The sequence below is a fragment of the Momordica charantia genome (assembly GCF_013281855.1).
Source record: "Momordica charantia cultivar OHB3-1 chromosome 6 unlocalized genomic scaffold, Mcharantia_2.0 BLBB01000006.1, whole genome shotgun sequence".
Lineage (NCBI taxonomy): Eukaryota > Viridiplantae > Streptophyta > Magnoliopsida > Cucurbitales > Cucurbitaceae > Momordica > Momordica charantia.
In genome coordinates this window covers 5,663,675-5,686,037 of record NW_028275164.1, presented here as the reverse complement: position 1 = coordinate 5,686,037, position 22,363 = coordinate 5,663,675, and the positions used below count along the sequence as shown (strand labels likewise).

Below are 22,363 nucleotides of genomic sequence, written 5' to 3'. Positions count from 1 at the left end.
AATTATATAATATCTCCATTTAATTTTAACATTTTTTTAATGACCAGTTTACGTTTGATATTTTTCTTCTTAAAAAAATATAATTCGATAATATAATAAATGAATTTTTACCTGATATAACATTAATTATATAATTGTATTTTTAAAAGATATTAAAGTTGAAAATGAAATTTATATTCAATACTAATTATTAAAAAAAAAGTCTTATATTAATATGAATTTTACTAATAACATACAAAAATTAATACATATACGTAATTAATATAAAAAATCCAAAATATTAAATTAATTTTAGGAAAATCTATTATATAAATACAAATTAATATTAGATTAATGTATAAATTATATGAATATTCGTAAGGCTTTTTTGGAACATTATATAAATTTAGAACATTCCCATGAATAAATCCTACAAGAAAACAAACGTGATTATCTAAAATTTCGGACACCTGAAATTTCAAGCATCTGAAAATGTCGGGCATCTGCATTTCCAAAAAACAAACGGCTTCAATTTTAGAATGTATTTGTAATAATTTATACTGTATCTTATAAATGAGTTTTGGGTTCATATATCCTATCAATATTAATGTGATTCAATTTTAAAATCAATTGGTATATAGTGTGACGGTTCTCCATAAATTTGATAAACTTTATTAGGTTAATGGATATTTTCGATAGGTGATTCAAAACAGCAATTTTTTTTAGAAGAACAACAAAAAAACAGTTCAATTGAGATTTACAATTGCATTGATAGCTGATTTCGAATCTCCCACCCACATGTCTGCGCAGTAAAAAAACAATTATTAAATCATACATCATGAATTTACAATTGGAATTTTGTGAGAAGTGCATTTTACCGGGAAGGGACAGCGGAGGCGCACACCCTACTTCAACGGGGCATACCCTTTTTCGGAATTTCACATGCTGAATTCCTTAACTAGAATTTAGGGTTTATGAATGTCCACAACCCATCTTTTTCAACGATTTATCGGCGTTCGGACTTCAGACCCACCAGTTTCGTCGCTGCTCAGGCGGAAGCGGAAGAAATAGGAAAAGAGGACGAAGGATGGGTTCGAGGGATAAAGATTCTACGACTCACCATCAACCGTTATTGAGCAGCCTTGTAGTACGAGCCTCCAATAGTGATGGAGGTGGTGGTGGAGTCGGCGGAACCAGTGGTGGCCGCGTGGGTCGTGGAAGCGATTATGAGGCCGGTGAGGTTCCCCGCAATCCTCCACAATTTACTCGATTGGATCGATATTCAGATGATTTGGGTTCGTTATTATTCTACTATACACCTTCGTCTTTGCACGCTTTTCGAGCTCTAATTGGATGAATAGTTGCTCTTCTTAAAACTTTTGTGCTGTGAAAATTTTATCCCCGCGTTGAATTCAATCGCCTGTGACCTTAGATTGAATTTATTGTTTATATATTTTTTTGATAGGAAACGTATTTTCATTAAAAGATTGACAATTGCAAAAATAGGGAGAAAAGGCATTCGAGCCAAGGGAGAATCAAAAAGTTAATCCCACAATCTGAGTGGACCTTGTAAATTTCGTCTTAGTTAAATCCCAATTTGCGAGTTCTGCCTAAATTGTGGGGGAAAATTTAATAGGCCGCTGTATGCTATCGTTTCATGGGAGATGAAATTCCTAAATCTGCCTTTTAAAAAAATAAACAGAAGCATCTTCTTTCTCTCACTCCAAGGACGGGTCATTGCCGTTGGTTCCGTGTACCATATACTCTTATTGGTCAACTTTTGCCAAGACAATTGCAATATGACAATAATATTACACTCTGGTCCTTGCTTTCAATTCATAGATAGATAGATATCAATGTATGATTGATAATAAAGGATGGGTTTAAATGTCTTTCCATCTAGAGGAATGCTGTCTAAGAATTTTGCTCAAAATAGTAGATTATTGGAATTATTGGGTTCACGCTTAATTGCAGCAAATGTCTGATAGCATTGGGTGAATTCAATTTGTTACTAGAATCATGTAATAATATGCCCAGCCTACCGGCCCTACCCAACTTTGAGAGATAGTGTTAAATGCACAATTCAACGGGAAGCCAAAATTGTCACTCTCTTTTCTCGAAGCTTGTTGGAAAGGATGTATTAGTTTATTTGATATTCAGATAACAATTAAAGCATTTTTCTTAAATCTCAGGCAAACTGTTTGGTAATCTTATATTACTTATCTTATGCAAACGTATTTCAATTTATTAACATCAAATTGTGTATGTAATTTGACATTTTCTCCTTATCCATCAGATTCCAAGTTAGGATGCCATTGATAGCTGGGGTTTTTTTCACATACATTTTTTTCGTCACTGTGATCTTATTGAAAATGTTGTGATATTCTGGTGACATATGAATTACGTGATCTCTCTATTTCTTTTTCTTTTTATCCTCGTTTTCTTTTGTATGTTGAGAATGTGGACCTACTTCAGCATGTCAAACTTTCGTTCTGGGAATAAATTTTTCTATTCTCTTACAGCTTTGTGTTGCCGCCTGCAAGAACTTAGATCTTGAGGAAGGCATTGGGTAAGTGCAGTCTCAGATCATGGTCTTGGGAATTGCTCTTTTTTCATGTTAAGATCATTTAATTTGGGGGGTAAAATTTGTGCGAGAAATTATGGGTTGCAGAGTAGAGAGCTATCATCCGTTGTCATTTTGGGGTACCTATGGTGTTGGGCTTGGTTGGAGTAAGATGTATTAAAATACCAATCAAATTGAATCACTGTGAGGTGAGGTGAGGATTTTTCTCTAAAGGAATTGGAGATGATCAAACAACATGCTAAAGAAGTGTTGTCCTGCCTGGCTGAGAATGTTGGTATGAACTCTAAATGAACTTAAAGGTGCGTTGACTTTGGCTCACTGCAAGAAATAAAATTTACAGTTAAGGGCCACCAATTTTACCATCTGGTATTTGACTTATGTGAAGTGAAGATGCCACTTTTTGTGATGTGGACTTTTTTCCTTGTCTAGATTTCCATTCAAGGGATGAAATTATTCTCATGGAACAGACATTGGTTGGGTCGTATGGGTTGGTTGATTTAGTAAGGGCCATCTTCGTTATGTTTAGCAACTTCTTGATCTATTGGTCAGGTTCATTAAGGGGTTGATTTGCAGCAAAGTTTTGGGATCTTCACAATTTATCATGTACCTCATCCTGGAAATTAGGGCTTTTTTTCAACCTAAATATTTGGTAGTGTGAATTGGTATAGCAATGGGCAGCCCAATGGTCAAACAGTTGGATTAACTGCATTCCTCTCATCCTTTCAACTCTTACAAATTTTGTTGTGGTCAGTGACTAAAGTGATCATTGGTCATTTCAACAGGATGTGGCTAGCCCACTAGATTCTGCGGAAAATTGTTTTTGTGGTATGCATGGAAATTCATTGGCATGTTTCTGAAAGCCGTCCTATTGTGACTATTCAAGTAAGATCCGGAGTTGGTTTCTGAACTAACAGAAGATTAGGATGGGTGCCATTGTTTAGTCTGGTTTTTTGGACGCTTCAATTTATGTGGGTTTTTTTTTACGGTTTATTTCCTGTGAACTCTTCACCGTGGTCTTGCTGATCCTCCCAGGTGTCATTCAATTGAAGGGTTCTGTATATTAGTATGGGTTGATTATGCTGTGTGATTACATGAATTCACTTGTACGTGTTGTTCATTTAAGATTGGGCTATTGGTGGGATGTCCTTCCTCCTTGCCAGAACATTAGCGGCACTGAGTTTTTGTTACTTCAAGACTTGTGATTTTGGGTTCATTGCTGTGTTCATGGAAAATTGGAAATAACTTATTTATAGGCCATGGTGATTTTAAATATGGATGGATGTGGGTTTTACATGTATTTTCACTGGACACATTTACTTGAGGAAAGCAGGAAATGTACCAAGTAGCCATGGTTTTGCTATCTTACATGCTTCTGTTAAAATTTATTATGGTATGGGTGGTAATGTATCGAACCTACAAGGGCAATTATCATCAGAACTTTGTCTCTTGTCTGCCTCTTTGCACTTTCTTTTGCTCTGTTCACAGAGAGGAGACACCAGCAATGATTGGCAAATGGTTCGTGTCAATTTTTTTGGTTGGTTGCAGTTCTATCAGGGAAAATCTTTGGAGATAATGTGGATGTTGTACTTCGACTAATTTTCTATTCAAGTTGTTACTTTTTTAATGTCCTATAAATCTACTACCTTCTTTATTTCAGGATATAGAATACATGCAGGTTCAGCTTCTCCAACACGTCGTCGGGATGATCACCGTTATATTTCTGATCTCGATCATTCTGGTGGTCTTACGCGGGGCCGTGACTTCGGTGGGGGAAGGGATCTTGGTAGATATCGAGACTCTTCACCTCATTACAATCGAAGAATAAGTAGTGGTAGGCCATTTGGGAGAGGCGTTTATGGCCCTGGACTTGCTCATGGGTCATTTAGAGGGGATCGTAGTAAGAATAATCCAAATGTGCGTCCTAGGGATGGGGATTGGTATTGCTCAGATCCTTTGTAAGTACTAACCTAGCACTAAAATTTATATATGTAACAATTGATTTACTCCTGTTATGTTCAGATAAACATTTGTTGATAATCATGCGCCATTACACCTTTTATTCATATGAATGAGAAGTTTTCCTGTTGCATTGGATAAGATACTTTTCTATTAATATGTTTTCTGGTTGGTTGAATTATTTTTATCTTTTGATGGGTTGATTCTAAATTTGTGGTTTTGATAATTTTTTGAGGTCGTCTTTCTTAAAAAGTAATTTTTTCTGCGTATTTCTTTTACGGAAGTGACTATAGTGATTGGACTAAATGACAAATACGACATATGAGAAAAGCCTGAGTGTAAGTGAATGATATAGTCTTTGATGTTCTGTTTTCTTCACTATTTGGCATCTGGTACTCATACGTGGATTTTTTAATGCATAGCTTAGTGTACTACTTTCTTTCATTACACTGCTTCAAGGTGCAATTCTTTTTTCAAACCAGTTTTATTCTTGTTCTTCTTTAGATGTCGCAACCTAAACTTTGCAAGACGAGAACTTTGTAACAACTGCAACAGATCCCGCCCTGGAGGAGCGGGTGGAAGCCCTCGAAGAAGCTATCTTGGTCCACCATCCCTGCATTCTCCTCCTAGACGTTTTGCTGCCCACCCAATGGAACGTTCTCCTGGCAGAACTCTGGCAGGATATAGGTCTCCTCCCCGTGCTTGGGCCAGGGATGGTCCTAGAGAGATTGCAGCTGGTGCTCTAGCACCTCCGAGGTATGAAAGCAGGTATCCCGATCACCCCCTGCGAAGAGATAGGGTGGACTATCTAGAAGACTTGAGAGGAAGATCCAAGTTTGATAGGCCGATTCCTGCTGATTGGGCCCTTCGAGACCATGGAAGGGATGACTTCCTTACCGAGAGGAAGGGCTTTGAGAGAGGACCACCTTCTCCACCACTACCACTGCTCTCTCAACGTGGCCGTTGGGCGCGCGATGTGCGGGAGAGAAGTCGTTCCCCAATTAGAGGTCCGGTTAGATCTCCATTGAGAGTCTCGCTTCGATCACCACTAAGTGGAGGCCTTCCGCCAAAAGACTTCCGTAGAGATGTTTATGTTGAAAGGGAGCGCGACGATAGGCGTGGCCTAGGACGAGATCGCGATGGAGGTCCATTCTAATGTTTGAGACTTGAAATTAACGTTTGGCTTCCCATGTAATTTCGGTTAGAACAGCATCCTGTAATCTGTTTAGAGCCATGGAAGGGGGGATGATTTTTGGAGCTTGCATGATTTTTCTGACTGATCCAGTATGTCGAAAATTGCCAATGGGGTCCATTCTCTGCCTCGTGTGTTTCTGTGCGTCATTATTTGATGCTGTAGTTGGCAGCCAGCAGAATTAGTGCTTGTAAAAACCAATTTTTTTTCTTGTTTCTTTCCCATGTCTGGTTTGTTGGCTTCTGGGCAATGGTTTTGAATCGTGGTTATCTTTACATCAATTCAGCAGATTTGTGAAGTGTCTTTTGATGTCTGTTAAACTTGTACTGTGGCATGGATTTGCTTGGGCTTGGAGAGAGCCACTCCAGTCCTGTCTTAATGGCTGCTTTATTGTTCTTCACTTGTCGGATCTGAGTAACAGAAATTTTGAGGGGATGGTGGCTTGTTTTTCACGTAGTGTTTTCTAGTACTGTTTTTTGGGCTCATAAATGAGCAATCAAGTTGAAAAAACAAGAATGTCAATAAAAATATCACCTATACGGATATAAGTATTTTAATAATGAGATTTATAATTTGTATTCTAGTGAGCGTAAACAAAATAATTTTTATGAATTTTTAGAATATTAGGCTCAGGCTCTGGTATTCGATATTTAATCGTAACCGTCCATTTCTTCGCATCCTAGTCTGACAGTAGAGAATCTCGCCGTCAGTACGCCGTAACGAGCTCTTCCATTTTACCTCCAAATTCCGAGTCCGAGTCAACTACTTGAGCGGCTTGCGCCAAATTATATTTCTCTTTTATTTTTTATTTATTTTTTCCAGTAACGGAATCTTATTTAACTTCGCTCCTTTTTCACGAGGTCCTTCAATCAAACGTTTCCACGTGGCACTTGTATCCCGAAGTGCTTTTAATTGTATACATGTTGCTCTGCTAGTGGAATATCCATCGCCGCTACGTTAGTTTTGTCCGCATGGGAAAACATCTCGAGGTTCATTATCTGACGGTCATTGCGTGGAGTATTCTTCTCTCTATGAATTTCCGCGGTTGGATTAGCTGCTCTAACATTCGCCGTCCGATTGAATTCACTGACCCAATCTCACCGTCGAATATTTGGAAAAAATTGAAATTCAAAATCTCGAGAGGGAGAGAAACGAAGAACGTAAGCCTTCTTGCTCATCTTCTTGTTCTGTCCATTCGTACTGTATACAAATTATTGCAGCACAACCCTAGGCGTCTCCTTTTGTTTTTCTTCTCTTCGGCTTTCTTCGAGTGTCGAAGTCCTTGTGATTAATTTCAGGTATTCAGAAGACGAGCTTCGGCGTCAAAGTTTTTCAGTTCCGGAATTGCGTATTTTTGTGCATGATCTTTGTCGCCGCTATTGGACTGGGATTTGTGCCCGAAATTCGGAAGATTGAGTAGATTTCTCGAGTTTGAATTGTTGGTAGTAAATATGTGGATTAAGAAAGTTTAGGAAAAGATTTGAAATTGTTGGCAGAGGTTTGATACTTGAAATTCAAATTTAATGGGGGAAGTTGAGAATCGGGAGATGGATAATTTGGCCCCGTCAAATGCTCAAACTGATAGTGCGGAACCGGGTAACGTGGTTTCATCTGACGTTCCTGCTAAGAAACTAGCCAGGCAGCTGGATTTTACGAGTTTTGGTGGTGCAGTCTTGCCAGAGCACCCTCATTTTCAGTCTCAGTCTCAGTCTCGGTGTCAATCAGAGTCGCAGGCCGTGATGGTGGTGCAGAGTCAGTCGCAGCCAAAGTCCCCACAACATTTGATGGTTTTGCCCATTGGAACACAAGCACCTCATTCTGTGAGGTCTGCTTGAGATCTCTTGCTTTATTTGACTCTTTCTTTGAGCTTTACTCAAATCTTTCTTCTTCTTTTTTTTCTGACGGGGGATGGAGGGTGGAATTTCGCAAATTTGTTTCCGTTTTTATAAGATCTATATTAATGAATAAATTCGCTTTACAGCGTGATATTTGTCCAACCCCCCTGGTATTAGAAAGTAAATTCATTTTTGTTTGGGGATAGATTTTGAGGTTTTTGTCAGTGGTTCTTTAGTCATTGCTTTGTTTCATTTCGTTAATTGTTACACTATATTTGGCCAGCTTCTTAGTTTATGCGTGATTATCATATACTTATGCTGACTTAGAGGGTAGACAAAGAGCTTCAACAAACGAAATCTTTTATCTCATGGCTGAAAGCCTGAAAATTATTCTGGATTAAACAGTGAAAATATTCTTTTGGGGAAGAGGTTAGATATTTGTTGCTTTATCAGTGCAGGTGGAGAGAATTCTTGTACTCTTTCTTATATACTTAATAGCTTTGGCGTATCATAGATTTTTCACAATGTTTATAATTCTTTCTAAGAGTAATATACATTCTAAAAATATCTCTCGTTATAAAGAAAGTATTTTCAGTATTTCTGTATTTGCTTTTTATTTTTCTTTCTTTGTCCCTTTCCCCTTTTCTGATTAGGATGAAATATGACACTGTTTCCATTTTCATTTATTCTAGCTTTTAACTTATCTTTCCCCCAACTTTGCTTTGATCTCTGCCGTAAAATGTACAAAGGCATAGTGTGTATTAAGACTTCTAATCTCTCTTGACAGCGTGACTTTAATTTTAGTGTGTACTTGAAACTTACCAGAAGTAAATTTGAATTTGGTGCCTGCTTGTGTTTCTCACTCGTGTGGGCTTTTAAGAATGTATGAGAACTTGGGGATAACTTTATTAATTAATGCGTGACTCAGTAATTATTTATTCTTTTGATCAGAAAGCCAGATTCTCCGAAGTCGAGATCAAGATCTGTTGAAACAAAGGATGCTACTCCAAAGAAACAAAAACAGTGCAACTGCAAACACTCACGCTGCTTAAAGCTGTAAGAACATGAACTATATGCTTCTACAAAGAAGCTTATCATGGGTTGACGTTTCCATTTTTTACTGCTTTGTAATTCTGTGCTGATGTAGCATACCTATCATACATCAGTGCTTAATGGTTGTTCTAATCAGTAATTGCGATATGCCTTAATATGCTTTGCAATTCTGTAATATTTATTAGTAGTTTCTAGATTTTGATGTTTTCTGCTGTCTTTTTTTTGTTTTGTTTTGTTTGTTTGTTTGTTTTTTTTGGTCTTATTGATTTTCTTTTGAACTCCTATAATTGCTTTTACTGTTTTCACTGCACACTTAAACATCGGATGTACTGCAGTCAAATATTCTTGTGTCATTTTAGCTAATGGTGCAGTCTATGTTATTTGCGGTAAATTGATATTTTATTCCATTGTAAATCATAAACTTTTATTTATTTTTTTCGTAATTGAATGCAAAAAAGACAAGTGGAGATACGGTAGCATTTTGCAATTCGAATGGGTTGGATAAGTGGGAAAGACAATTTTTAATATTAACTTCTGTGACATTTGGCCAGCAGGATCAATACCTTTTCAGAATGAGTGTGATGGAATTTGGTAATATTGATTTCTTTGAATATGACATGGCCATTGGTTGGCATTACTATATTATATAGAGCCTGTAATACTCTTTCAAAGCACAATTTATGTAAGTTACAGATTGAAATTATCTCGAACTGTCTTCTTTGAATGGGCATAATATGGATCTTTTGTATCTTGCTTCATTATGAACTTTGTGTGAAAAATTGGTAGCCTTCAAATCTTCATCGTTCCTGAAAAAAAATTAATGAACAGTTATTGTGAGTGCTTCGCATCTGGAATATATTGTGATGGTTGCAATTGTGCAAATTGCTATAACAATGTTGAGAATGAAGCTTCTAGAAGAGAAGCAGTTGAAGCTACTTTAGAGCGTAATCCAAATGCATTCCGACCAAAAATTGCAAGCAGTCCACATGGAACACGAGAGAACAGGGTATGTATGTTGGTCTGAGTCAGAGTGTAATGGACGTTTTTTCTCACGTTTTTTTTATAATATAAATTCATTAACTGAGTGAGGAATGTTATGTATTTGGTAAATTTTAGACATCTTAGAAATTCATTTGAGAAGCCATTTTTTCGGAGCAGCAAGCCATCTGAATGGCTTCAGTTCAATTTCTAGAGCAGCTGTTACTCTCTTGTCCTGAATCAGAATTAAACAAAGTTCTGGAGATGACTGGATACCTAGTAGAATTTAGAGCTATCAAAGGTTCCAAATTCTCTGTTGGTGATAATTATATGTATGTTACTTCTTTTGCACATCTTGAGAAACCATGTTGATAAGTATCTTTCTTTACTGAGAAATTATCCAAAAGGACATTACGACCTATCTAGCAATGACCAATTTGAGAGGGTCATTATTCTCTCCTACTTTACAACGTCACACAAGATTTTTTCCCATCCACAATGAAGCAGTTTAACTTATATCTGTTACCAAAGCCGGGCAGGAGTCATAACTTCCTAAAAGGGCATTCAAACATAAACAAATAACTTGAGGAAGTTACCCTGTTAGACACATTCTCTTTTTTTGCAAGGACCTAGTGTTGTTTCCTGTCATTTTTCCTCATTGAATTTGGATAGTTTATTCTTCTTATTGTAATTTTTCCCTTGGAACATAAAAAGGAAAATGGATGTGAATCGGAATTTTCGCTGCACTACAATGTTGAGATTGTCTGTGTCTAACGAAGTGACCTATTTTGAGCACTTGTAGGATGAGATTGGAGAGGTAGTAATGCTGGGAAAGCACAACAAAGGATGCCATTGCAAGAAATCAGGTTGCTTAAAGAAGTATTGTGAGTGCTTTCAGGCCAATATTCTCTGCTCTGACAACTGCAAGTGCATGGACTGTAAGAATTTTGAAGGAAGTGAAGAAAGACAAGCTCTTTTCCATGGTGACCACGTCAACAATATGGCTTATATTCAGCAGGCAGCCAATGCTGCAATAACTGGAGCTATTGGATCCTCTGGTTATGCATGCCTTCAAATTCCAAAGAAAAGGAAAGGCCAAGAGCTGTGCTTTGGGCCTACGGGGAAGGATCCTCCCCTCAACAGCATGCCACAATTTCATCAGGTAGAGTCTTCAAAAAAATAAAATTATGTTTTCTGATATTAACAGCTAACATCATAATTTGTAAAAATATTAGTTTCTTCATTGAGCAGTCTATTCCTTTTTCCTTTTTCTTTTAAGCTCGACAATTGTGGGGTGGGAGATTAAACCTTCAACCTCTAAGATACCTAAGCTATGTGTAGACTAGTTGTAGTTTGTTCTGGAGGGAGCTAAAACTTCTTTTTTCTTTTCCTTTTTTGGTATGCGTTTGAAATGTCACATTTTAGTGAGTTAGGACTCGTGATCTAGGTACTAACTTCATTTTTTTTGTGTTTATCAGGCTAATAATATAATGTCTTCTGGCACTTCTACATCATCTTCCCTCCCTTTTGGTCATGTTGGCAGCTCGGCAGCACCAGGGCCTTCAAAGTTTTCGTTCAGGTACCTGTTGTATAACTGCTGGATTTTGTAGTGATTCAGTCGACCTGCCTGCTTTTTGAACTAAACAGGTATCATTCTTGAAGGTCCTTATTAGCAGACCTCATCCAGCCGCAGGACCTGAAGGAGCTTTGCTCAGTTTTAGTGGTGTTATCAAGTGAAGCTGCCAAGACTATAGCAGGTAACGTGTTTTCACAATTTGGTATTGCAAGGATCTAGGAATACGTGCTTTAAAACTTCTTACTCTCATCTCTGAAAGCTCATCCCCTTCCCAACTTCCTTCAGTAGATGTGCCAAACTTACTAACTATATGGCACTTCCTAGATTACGAGGTTGTCATTTTTTTAACTAGGTTGGAATTTGACTTTGGTAATTATTTGATCCGAAATTGCCATTAATGCGGCAGTGTGGTGCATACACTTTCTACTTTCTGGTGGAACTCTGGCATAAGTTTCAAGGCTCTTTGCTTATTTATTGCAAATTTAAACCTTAAAAATGGTGTAGACCACCCAATGAGAACTCTTTACTTATATGTCCAGGACAAAGAATTTCTGAGAAGCAGATAATTGATCCACTACAAATTTCCCTTGCTTCATCAACTGAAGATAGGTCACAGCATCAGAAGGCAGATGAGAAAGCTGAAGATGGCGAGCGTGGAAGTACAAACGAAGGTGATAGAATTGTAAATGATAATTCCAATTCAGATAGTTCGGATCTGACAAGAGCAAGGCCAATGTCCCCTGGAACTTTAGCTTTAATGTGTGACGAACGCGATACAATGTTCATGAGAGCTTCTCCAGCCAATGGGTTGGCAGGCCATGGTTGCAACACGTCATCACATGTGCCTGATAAGTCTGCGTCAGAAGTCTATGTAGAACAGGAAAATATTGTGTTGACAAAGTTTCGAGATTGTCTTAATAAACTCATCACTCTTGGCGAGATAAAAGGTAAGCTTGTGTTCTGATGCTTGATAAGCTAATTATATAACCATGTAGAAGACAAGAAACTCAGAAGGAATTATTGAAATATATCTGCAGTAACATTTCACATTTAAAATTCCAGAAACTGATTTCTACCCTAGCATATTACTGAATCTGCTGGATAAATCTAAAAAACCATGCTTATACCTTTTGTTATGGTCCTTAATTCTCTCTTTGATTCAACTAGTAACACTCGGTGAGACTGACAATTGAATTAGACATAGCCCGATATAACCCATGTTCTAGTTTCTAATGTGGATGCTCCAGTAGAGTGCAAATAGTCCTTCTGGTTTGTGTATTTAACCATGCTCTTGAATTGAATATGGACATTGCAGAAAGAAATTTCACTTCCAGAAGCGAAGCGAAGAATGAAAATCATAGCAGCACCTCAAATGGCGGTTGCCAACAGAGAACCATTAGCAATGGGGTCGGGAAGAACGTCACTCTCTCGGCACCCAGAATACCACCATTTGGAACAGTAGCTCGTCGTCCTAACGATTTGCCCCCCAAAATCCTACCCCTTCCTGAAAATGGTAAGAGTAAACGACAAGTTGACAGAGAACTATAGAATGAGCTCATGAAAGCAACTGGTGTGTTGCTTGCTCCATCTCAGTTGTTGCTGTCCATTGTTCATTCAGGATTGCTTTCTGGGACTGGTCTGTTCAAGTTAGTTGGTGGCCTCATTTTAATATATCTGATTCGTTTTTATATCATTGTTAGAATTCGAGGCGAATTTTGAGTTTCAATTGTAGATTGAGATCCCGTAATTGCTAATCATTGTAAAAGATAGATACAAAGAGCAATAATTCATCCCATTTGATGATCAATAAAATAAAAGATTAGCATCATTATGCATTTTCAGTAATTCTGTCACTCTCGTGATGATTTGATAAGGGCTTGAATTTGGATTGACCCCTAAAAGAAAGAGATGAAGTGGTCTTTTGTTGAGGGAGATTTCAAACTTTTTAACATAAAACAGAAGGAGAACTGAAGCACAGGAATTATAATGTGATTTTTTTTAAAATTAGAAAAAAGTTATGTGAGAATGCATATTTTGAATAGAGTTATTTGTTAAGAATAGTATTTGAAATATCTTCGAACAAATTCATCATTTAAAAATTAATGGAGTTATTCACTTCATTGTATTTTGGAGAAGAGATTGGACTAAAGCCCACATAAACCTAATTGACATCTTCTTCAGGAGGATTAGCTCTCTCTATCATATTTGTTGTATTAAAAATTTTATATTAGGTCAATTGAATAAAATTATTGGTGTGGACCTAATTTATTTTAACAACAAATATGAATTTCACTAATATAATCTTGAGATACATACTTTTTTTTAGTACAACATGTGAGGTGGAAGATCGAATTTACAACTTTTTAGTTGGACATAGATATCAATTTTTTTAATACAATATGTAGGGGTGAGAGATCGAACCTACAACCTCTTGATTGAAGATAAACGTCAATTATTGTTGAACTTATACTCTATTTGACTGAGATAGTTGATGCTTCCAAATGAAATAATTACATCAAAATATTATTGAATCCATGAAACTGAATTTGCAATAATTATTTATTCTATATTTATTTGTTTTAGTACAACTATATGGTAATATATGAGATGTCAATTGCTGTATACGTATCCCTTAAACAAATTGAGGTATTCATAGATTGAACATGAATGTGGTGTACGAAACCAAATCAAAATAATAATTAAAATCAAATCAAATTAGTTTTACTTTAATATATATTTTAACTGGTTAGATTATATTTGTGAAAGCAAACATAGTTCAGCGGTAGTTGGTATATATCTCCAACTGAGAATTCGATTTTATGTTTTTATTATTTTTTAATTTATTAGATGGATTTTAGACAAAAAATTATCTTTACCTATATATATGTAAATACATACACATAGTTTACATCAATGTATTTTAAAAGAAAAAACTTAAATACTTGCGGTTTAATACTTTAACAAATAAGAAAAAGATAAACCTAAAAATATATATTTTTTAGGTATTAAAAAATTATCAAATTTTTAGTAACAGTTGGAAGAAATGCCAAGATTATTGGTCCACAACTAACTATTGTTTTAAATTTGGTCAAACCTCACATCTTAATTTGAGAAATTTTTTGATAGCACGGGAATATATTACTCTCTTTCTTTCATTACTTGTCATTTCAGTATTATATTAAATATGCCGTGTCCACACCCACCGGTATTAAAAAAATGATTTTTCTCTCTTAATTTTAATTATTTTACTTCCAACTAATAAATGGGATTATGATAGTGATAATTATATGCCACGTAGACCAGTTTCTCTCACCGCGCGGGGAGTTATTGATGACACGGCCAACTTATCATCGTGTTGGAACATGGAACCATATCAGCATCAATGGCATGGTGCTTCCAACGCCCACAAATGGCCTCCTCTTCCTCCATTTCTGTACAGCCTTCCTCCTCCAACGCTCTCTGTAAGTTCCCATCAACTCTCACTTCCTTCAATTGCCCGTGTTCGTCTTATTTTCCCACTTTCTTTCCTCCCAAACACGCACTTCGTTTAGTTCTAGTAGGAGATGGACTTCCACGAAAGTTTTCTCCCACAAGCAGAGACCGTAAACCTTCGAAAAGACCTTCGTCTTTGATGACCCAGAAGCTAAGCGAAACTGGGTCTCGTCATTTTGGGTCTGGAAATGAAACCCTGGTCAAGAAATCTGTGGAAGAATTTGTTGATTCGGAAGTGGAGGAGAAAAATGAGAAAAACACTAGGAATAGCTCGGGTTCTCGTGAAGGAACGAGAATGGGTTCTGGGGTTTCTTTTCTCAAGTCTAGAAGTAGTAGTGGTTCACTGAAAGCTTCTGGGGGTTTAAGGAATGGTGAGAAGATTAAGGAAAAGAGCAAGCGAAATCGGGTGGTTGAGGAGAGGGGGAAGTTTTCTAAAGGGAATAACGAAATCTCACTGAGAGCGAACTTGGATATGTGCTCTAAGGCAGGGGATTTTATGGGCGCAATTGAATTGTATGAGTGGGCTCAAAGGGAAGGAATTAAGCTGGAGCAATATCATTATGCTGTCATTTTGTATCTTTGTTCCTCGGCAGCTTTGGGTGTTATTCAGCCCGCTAAAAGTGGTCGTGGTAACCGAACTTCGAATTCATTATCTCTGTCTGTGGTGCCTTCTTTTGAAAATCCCATTAATCTAGATGAAGAACATTCAAAGATGAATTCTGTTTCAAAGAGTGAAGGTCGTGGAAGTGTTGGATGGACAGAGTTGAATACCAAAAATGATAGAAGTAAATTGGATGGAATTGACAATAAGGAGAATATAGTTCAATTTACAAATGGGTCTATGGTGCCTAAAGTTTGGATTTTAGATGAGAAGAGACATTCAAATAAATTGGTGGATGAGCATTTTAAAAAATATGCTCTCGAAAGAGGATTCGAGATCTATCAGAAAATGTGCGTGGAAAAGATCCCAATGAATGAAGCAACCTTGACATCTATGGCCAGAATGGCAATGTCCATGGGTGATGGTGATATGGCCTTTGCTATGGTAAAGCAGATGAAGCCATTAGGACTTAGTCCTCGGTTGCGATCTTATGGCCCTGCCCTATCTGCATTCTGCAATAATGGGGAAGTAGATAAAGCATTTTCAGTTGAGAAGCACATGTTGGAGCATGGTGTCTATCCAGAGGAGCCTGAGTTAGCAGCACTTTTAAGAGTAAGTATAAATGCAAGTAAAGCCGAGAAGGTGTATTATTTGTTGCATAAACTAAGAACAAGTGTAAGACAAGTATCACCCTCTACTGCAGATCTTATTGTTACCTGGTTCAAGAGCAAGGATGCTGCAAAAGTGGGAAAAGTAAAACTGAATCAAGAAAAGATAAAGAAAGCTATAGAAAATGGGGGTGGAGGTTGGCATGGACTGGGATGGTTGGGAAGAGGTAAATGGAGTGTTTCATCTACGAATGTTGGAAAGGATGGCTTGTGTAAATCCTGTCGGGAAAAATTGGCAACAATTGATCTGGATCCTATTGAAACTGAGAATTTTGCTGAATCTGTTGCAACTATAGCCACACAAAAAGAGAAAAATTCAAGTTTTCAGAAATTTCAAGTATGAGAAATCCTTTGTCTATTAGTATTCATAACCTTGAGGTTCTAAAATTTTTAATGAAGCAATTTTATCTTCTTGCAGAAATGGCTAGAATATTATGGACCATTTGAAGCAGTGATAGATGCCGCAAATGTTGGCCTATTTAGCCAAAGAAAATTCACACCATCTAAAGTAAGTTATCAACACAATCATACTAGTTATTTGAACCATTTTTTTTTATCGTGGGGTCTTATTTCTGGCCATTGCTTTAGGTCCATCTAATTGCCAACGGGATACGGCAGAAGCTTCCTTCAAAGAAGTGGCCTCTGATTGTATTGCATAACAGGCGAATCACTGGACGTAAGATGGATGAACCAGTAAATAAAACATTGATCGAGAAGTGGAAAAATGCCGATGCACTATATGCAACGCCTACTGGGTCAAATGATGATTGGTGAGAAAGAACTCCTCAACTATGACATCTACCTGTAGAAACTACAAAGATATATGCATCTTCGTTAACTAACATGTTCTTCAGGTACTGGTTGTATGCAGCAATCAAATTCAAGTGCTTAATCGTGACGAATGATGAGATGAGAGATCATACATTCCAACTTCTTGGAAACGATTTCTTCCCCAGATGGAAAGAAAGGCATCAAGTGAGTAAAGCTTCTCTAAAGGGAACTCCCTTAATAAATAGGTTTTTCTCCCAACTTAATTTTCCTGTCCAATGCTTCCCGTTTCCATTGCCATATCTAAGTAAATCCTTGGCAGAAGTTATTTTAAATGATGGCTTATACAGACGTGTTCTCGGATTCGTATTGACAGGTGCATTTTAGTTTCTCTGCTACTGGTCCAGTATTTCACATGCCTCCACCCTGTTCTGTCGTAATTCAGGTACAAACCTATTAGAATAAGTCACAATCATAGATTTCAAACATACAAACATGTCTTTATGTGATAAGGAACAGAAGAAATGTGGTGGCTTGTCTCTATATGCATACCTTTTGTCATAAGCTCAAGAATTAATATTTAATATTACATTTCATTGTAAAACTTGTTAACAGGAATCGGAGAAAGGACATTGGCATGTGCCCATTGCATCAGAGCATAGTTATGAAGAAGATAGAAAATGGTTATGTGTTACAAGAGGGAATTCTCAATCACACATGGTGAGGCAAGAGTCTCCCCTCAAAATTGAAGGTACTTAATGATTCCGGAATCACATTTTAGCTGGCTATCATTGTCTTTGAAGTCATGGCTTCAAAATCGTAATAGGAGTCTTTGTAAAATGTTAAATAACTTTTGAGTATCTCAATGTCAAGTATTGTGGGATCAAAACGATTTTCGCGTGAGAATAATTAGGTGTGTGTAAATTGACATATACATTCACGGTCATAAAGTTTTACTAAACTTTACTATTCAACCTATGATATTAATGTAGCTTGGTTGTGGCACGTCATTTATAGAAGTAGATTCAACACTTGGTTTGTGCCAGGCCATTATTTATAAATTATGTATATACCTCTCTTTCAAACCTTAGCTATTTCTCTGTTAATCTGATCAGCACATCATTATTTGAACAGAATCAGAGCCTCTTCTCAGCAAAGGAAACTCAAGAACTCGAGCTGAAGTCGATATCAAGAAACAACCCTCGAGCCAAGTCCGCACGAGGAATTCATCACAGGAAAATTACAAAAGTCTCAAACAGATATTTTCTGCAGCTGTGTTCTTGAACAAAAGTAGCTTACTCTTAGAAATAGTGGCCGCAGAGAAGCTTGGTGGCTGCACTATTGACTTCCAAATATGAAAAAACAAAAGAAAAAGAAGGGTGGATATCTTCCATGGTTGGCCCAGCATACCAAATTTTCCATTTTTCTTTCGAGATCTCAGTGCTGTAGCTCGGATATTCTTTACCTAACATATGAATGAGTAATGAAAAGAAAGGGAAAAAGGTTGATCGTAAGAAAAGTGGTCACGAGAATGCAAGTTTCAAAATTTTAGCATTCAGCAACGACACTTATTCATGCAGCAGTAGCCTTCTTGAAATAGTAAAAATTGTACCTTTTGTCGATATTCGTGTAAAAAGGCCTTTCAGCGGTTATTTACAATCTTAAAAAGATAACGAAGAAGTGATGGTGTCAATCAGCTATTGGATACACATAGAAGTCACGGGCTGAAACAATCTCTGTCATTTTCTCATTTTTTTCGTTTGTTTTTGATTCAGAGTATTGTCAGATTCTCTCCCTTCAATCGTTTTCGGACTTTTTCTGTTGCTTTTTATACCATTCCAAATTTGATTTGAATGAATCGATGCATCACAGGGCCACAGTCATTATCTTCCTCCGCTTAGAGACAAGAGGCACTTTCTCTTCTTCCTCTTGGCTTACCAAATAAAAATAGCCAGCCAGAGAGTTTTTTTTGCAACCGTTTTATCTTTTGGAATCTGTTCAGGCACGAAGAGGAGAATGCAGAGTTTCATATCTTCTGGTGGTTTGAATGCAGAAACGGAGGCCGAGGAAGCTACTCGCTTTCAGAATGCTCTCCTGGTACACCTTTCTCCATTATTTGATCCTAAATCTTTGCCGGAAAAAATGCATTTTTCTGATCAAACTTTGTGTGAACTTTACTGGGTTTTTCGTTTTTTCGATATTCGAACTCTCTGCAGAAAAAAGAAACACCAAGGGATGGTTATAACATGCAGGAACTTTACTGGGTTATGTCTTTTTTTTTATTATTGGTATTTGGGTTTCAGGAACTAAAAGGATTGCGTTCCCAGCTTCATCAAGCGGCAGATTACTGTGAATCAACGTTCTTGAAGACTAAAGAAAAGAACGAGTGAGTCTCTCCTCTTTATGAGAAATGTTTTTTTTGAATAATTAATATGAGAGAGAAATTTGTGTGAAGAGAAAGTGTCGGTAGAAAAAAGTTAGTGAGTGTTTGGAGGGAAAAATTAGAAAAGGCGAATAATGTGTGAAAAGTAATGTATATTTTGAGAGACTGAAGAAAAATGTTTAAAGCTAAAAACTTAACCAGAAAAATACATCTCAGTTGTTTTCTTTAAAAAGCATTTCCAAGACTTTTCTAAATATAATACTTTAGCTTTAAAAGTACTTTTAAGCTTTGACCTAAACACTCCCATAACATAGATGGAGTAAAAAATGAGACTGGTTTTGAACTGCAGGGTGGTAGAAAATACAAAAGAGTACATATGCAGGGCCATGGTAACGGTGGTTGACCATCTTGGAAGTGTCACTTCCAATTTAGAGAGCTGCATTTCTCAGACTAATGCCTTCAATGAAGTCGAGCTTCGATTGAGTTGCTTAAACCAAGTATGTACCCTTGTCCCATTCCATACTAACAACACTCTTCAGACATAAGCTTTAGGATGTTTTTTTCACTAAGAACCTTTTCTTTTTGGCAGAGGCTCTTCTCCTGCGAACAGTATGCGCGAAAGCTTGAAATGTCCAGGCTTCGATGGAGCGAGATCCTGCCAAGGTATCATCCCCAATATGTCTCAACTGGTGAGCAATTACTCTCCCTCAACGCTTATTTCATTTTTCAAGTTAAATTAAAAGTTTAGTTCGTTAGCGTGTCTAATTGGTCATTGAGCTTTAAAAAGTGTTTAATAGGTCTCTTTAACTTTTGATTCTCCCAACTTTTAAGTTTGCGTCCTTGAGCTACTTGATATTTTTTAATATTCACAGTTCTATTAGATATAAAAATAAGATTCGGTGTCCTATTAGATACAATATTTTGAAAATTTAGAGAGCTTTTTTGTGGACACAAAAATGGAAGTTTATGAACTTAATAGATATTTTTTAAAGTTCAAGGACGAATTAGACAGAACCCAAAAACATTAGATACTAAACTTGTAATTGAACCAGTTTTTCATCTCTTTTAAACATAACAATATAAAGCTATTAATTTTTATGATTCTGCTGTTCCAGTCAGCAAAAATGGTGAAAAATCAAGTCAAAGTTCAAGGTGCGCCTTCTTTTTTGCTGGCTCTTATTTTTCAACAATCAGCACGTGTAAATAAAGTATGTCTGGTGGCTTGATTATAGTGTCAACCAGTACAGGGACTCGATCGATCTTCCATTCACAAAGACTGTTGGTAACTGTAGGCCGGAGATTTGTACAGAGAAGCCAATGCCAGTTCTGTTGTACAAATTCTATACTTATAATTTGTCTCCAGCTAAAAACTTGAGTCCTGGATTCACTTCAAACAAAAATGACAAGGAGAAAACTTTAGGTGGGCTTCAAAGAGGTAAAGATTAAGTTCTTAATGTTAAAAGTTCTATTGCAATCCAGCTACACTAACCATGTTTGAGTTTGAGTTTGAGTTTAAATGATAAGAAGTTGGTTCGCTTCCATTCGTTCGATTGAGTTTCGTTTATAGGGTTTTCTGAAAATGAGATTTTTTATAATTTTTCTTAACAATCTTCTTCTTTGCATGGGTTTGTACATCATTATTACCAGCTGGTGATGGGTTATCTGTGCGATCAAAAGGTCCAAATTCCACATTTCATTTCCAGGTGCATATCCCATCCCATGGTGTTTAAGCTTTTGGAGTTGAAAATTTTCCTTTTTGGTTTGCTTTATTGTTTTGGGTTTATTGCATTTTCAGGTTTCTCTTTCTCATCAAAAGCGAGGGCGCCATAGAAAATCAAAACTTGGGAGTGATATATTTTCCCTCCTCAAGCGAACTAAACAAATAGCTTGACAAAATAAAAAGAATCAATAAAATCAGCTCTTGATAATGCATTGTATTGGCATATTCTTAGCCATTATCTTAGATATCTTAAAATATTAGCTTGAGATTTCTTTAATGGTTAAAAGTGGTGCAAAACATAGTACTAGTCTCGCCTGAGCATGATTAATTATAGAGCTTTGATAAATTAAAATACTATTTTGATAATTGTATTTTCAACTTCGATTCATTTTGGTTTCAATATTTTCAATATTTGTTCATTTTGGTCTTTCTAATTTCAAAAAATGTTCATTTTAGTCCTATACTTTTAAAAAATGATTAATTTTATCACTTTTTTTTTATTTTTAATCTCATTTTTTCTATTATAATTTTAACATGATGTTATACTCAATATATCTCTTAAAATGTTTGAGGTATATGTCAATTACTGCTGAGTTATGCTCGCTTTGGCGGGAATGAATCAAAGTTAAAAGTGTAAGAATCAAAAAATAATATTTTCAAAATACAGGGACTTAAATGAATTAAGATTTAAAGTGTAAGATCAACCTAGTATTTTAACATAATATCAATTTTCAAATCGAAAATATCTCAGTCTATATTAATAGATTATGTATGGCTGAATTTGGCAGGAAGTATGTATTTAATAAAGACAAGAAAAATTGGTGACTAGACTAGATAGGCTCTAAGATATTCTTATTGTTATTTTATTCTTAATAAGTTCTAAATATTTCAGTGTCACGCAAATATTTTAATACGTCATTTCAATTGGGATCCAAGTCATAAACTACTCTTTAATTAAAGATTTCTTCCCATTATGGAAAAATAAAAATAAATGCATAGTTGTACTTTCACATTAGCAAAAACATTTCGATGATGATTGAACTATAGGCCTTATTAATGTTTTCGGGTAAAATGTCAATAACAACATTGGAGCCTTGCTTAAAGTTAAAAATTTCCATAATTTCGATTAGAAATTGACTTTTTTTAAGCCAAAGAAAAATATGTTTATGTGATAAACTACATGGATGAATGCTATAGTTGATAATATTGATGATTACTGTTTTGTTAATCATTTTTAATAATACAAGAAACATTTATATAAATAACATCGAATAAATAAGCATTTTTAAGGATCACTTGAAAATACGGCAACAAAATACTACATGTAGCATTAACATCTAAATTTTGCAAATATAGCACATTAAATGGAAAAAAAAAACAGAGATCTAAATAATAAAATGTCAAATATACCCTACCTAAAACTTGATATACGTCTAATACATGTACCTCATTAATATATCACTGATATATATTATGATATGATTATCTTATTCTTATATATCTTATATACCTGCAATATATAAAATTTCGAAAATAAAATTCAAATCTTTTGTCATAGTTACAAATTCCAAAAATTAT

At 36.1% G+C, this 22,363-nt stretch overlaps 4 protein-coding genes across 8 annotated transcripts; all 4 read left to right on the top strand.

Moving 5' to 3' along the window:
- Positions 1-953: 953 nt before the first annotated feature.
- On the top strand, positions 954-6,111 carry LOC111014447 (RNA-binding protein-like protein). 3 transcript variants are annotated; one of them, XM_022289178.2, is made up of 3 exons: positions 954-1,214; positions 4,221-4,518; positions 5,024-6,111. In XM_022289178.2, the coding sequence occupies exons 1-3, from the start codon at positions 1,067-1,069 to the stop codon at positions 5,673-5,675; spliced, it is 1,098 nt and encodes a 365-aa protein (XP_022144870.1). In that variant the 5' UTR covers positions 954-1,066; the 3' UTR covers positions 5,676-6,111. The 3 variants fall into 3 exon arrangements, with proteins under 3 accessions (XP_022144870.1, XP_022144869.1, XP_087981575.1); XM_022289177.2 differs by having other exon boundaries at positions 954-1,274; XM_088125449.1 differs by having other exon boundaries at positions 1,085-1,214; positions 2,502-4,518.
- A 732-nt stretch (positions 6,112-6,843) lies between these two features.
- LOC111014554 (protein tesmin/TSO1-like CXC 5) lies at positions 6,844-12,981 on the top strand. Its single transcript, XM_088125964.1, has 8 exons — positions 6,844-7,536; positions 8,498-8,602; positions 9,428-9,605; positions 10,380-10,739; positions 11,056-11,156; positions 11,240-11,334; positions 11,693-12,100; positions 12,469-12,981. The coding sequence occupies exons 1-8, from the start codon at positions 7,235-7,237 to the stop codon at positions 12,699-12,701; spliced, it is 1,782 nt and encodes a 593-aa protein (XP_087982090.1). The 5' UTR covers positions 6,844-7,234; the 3' UTR covers positions 12,702-12,981.
- Positions 12,982-14,515: 1,534 nt separating this feature from the next.
- Positions 14,516-18,201, top strand: LOC111014501 (proteinaceous RNase P 1, chloroplastic/mitochondrial). Its single transcript, XM_022289259.2, is given in 8 exon segments — positions 14,516-14,552; positions 14,555-16,251; positions 16,333-16,422; positions 16,503-16,684; positions 16,769-16,889; positions 17,059-17,127; positions 17,298-17,433; positions 17,817-18,201. Coding segments are annotated over 8 exon segments (2,556 nt in total). The 3' UTR covers positions 18,041-18,201.
- A 445-nt stretch (positions 18,202-18,646) lies between these two features.
- LOC111014502 (putative protein ABIL5) lies at positions 18,647-21,062 on the top strand. Of its 3 annotated transcripts, none has more exons than XM_022289263.2 (8): positions 18,647-18,779; positions 18,986-19,068; positions 19,415-19,562; positions 19,655-19,754; positions 20,181-20,217; positions 20,358-20,500; positions 20,713-20,768; positions 20,861-21,062. In XM_022289263.2, exons 1-8 carry the CDS (start codon positions 18,699-18,701, stop codon positions 20,954-20,956), a joined length of 744 nt encoding a protein of 247 aa, XP_022144955.1. In that variant the 5' UTR covers positions 18,647-18,698; the 3' UTR covers positions 20,957-21,062. The 3 variants fall into 3 exon arrangements, with proteins under 3 accessions (XP_022144955.1, XP_022144954.1, XP_022144953.1); XM_022289262.2 differs by having other exon boundaries at positions 20,313-20,500; XM_022289261.2 differs by having other exon boundaries at positions 20,298-20,500.
- The last annotated feature ends 1,301 nt before the right edge of the window (positions 21,063-22,363 follow it).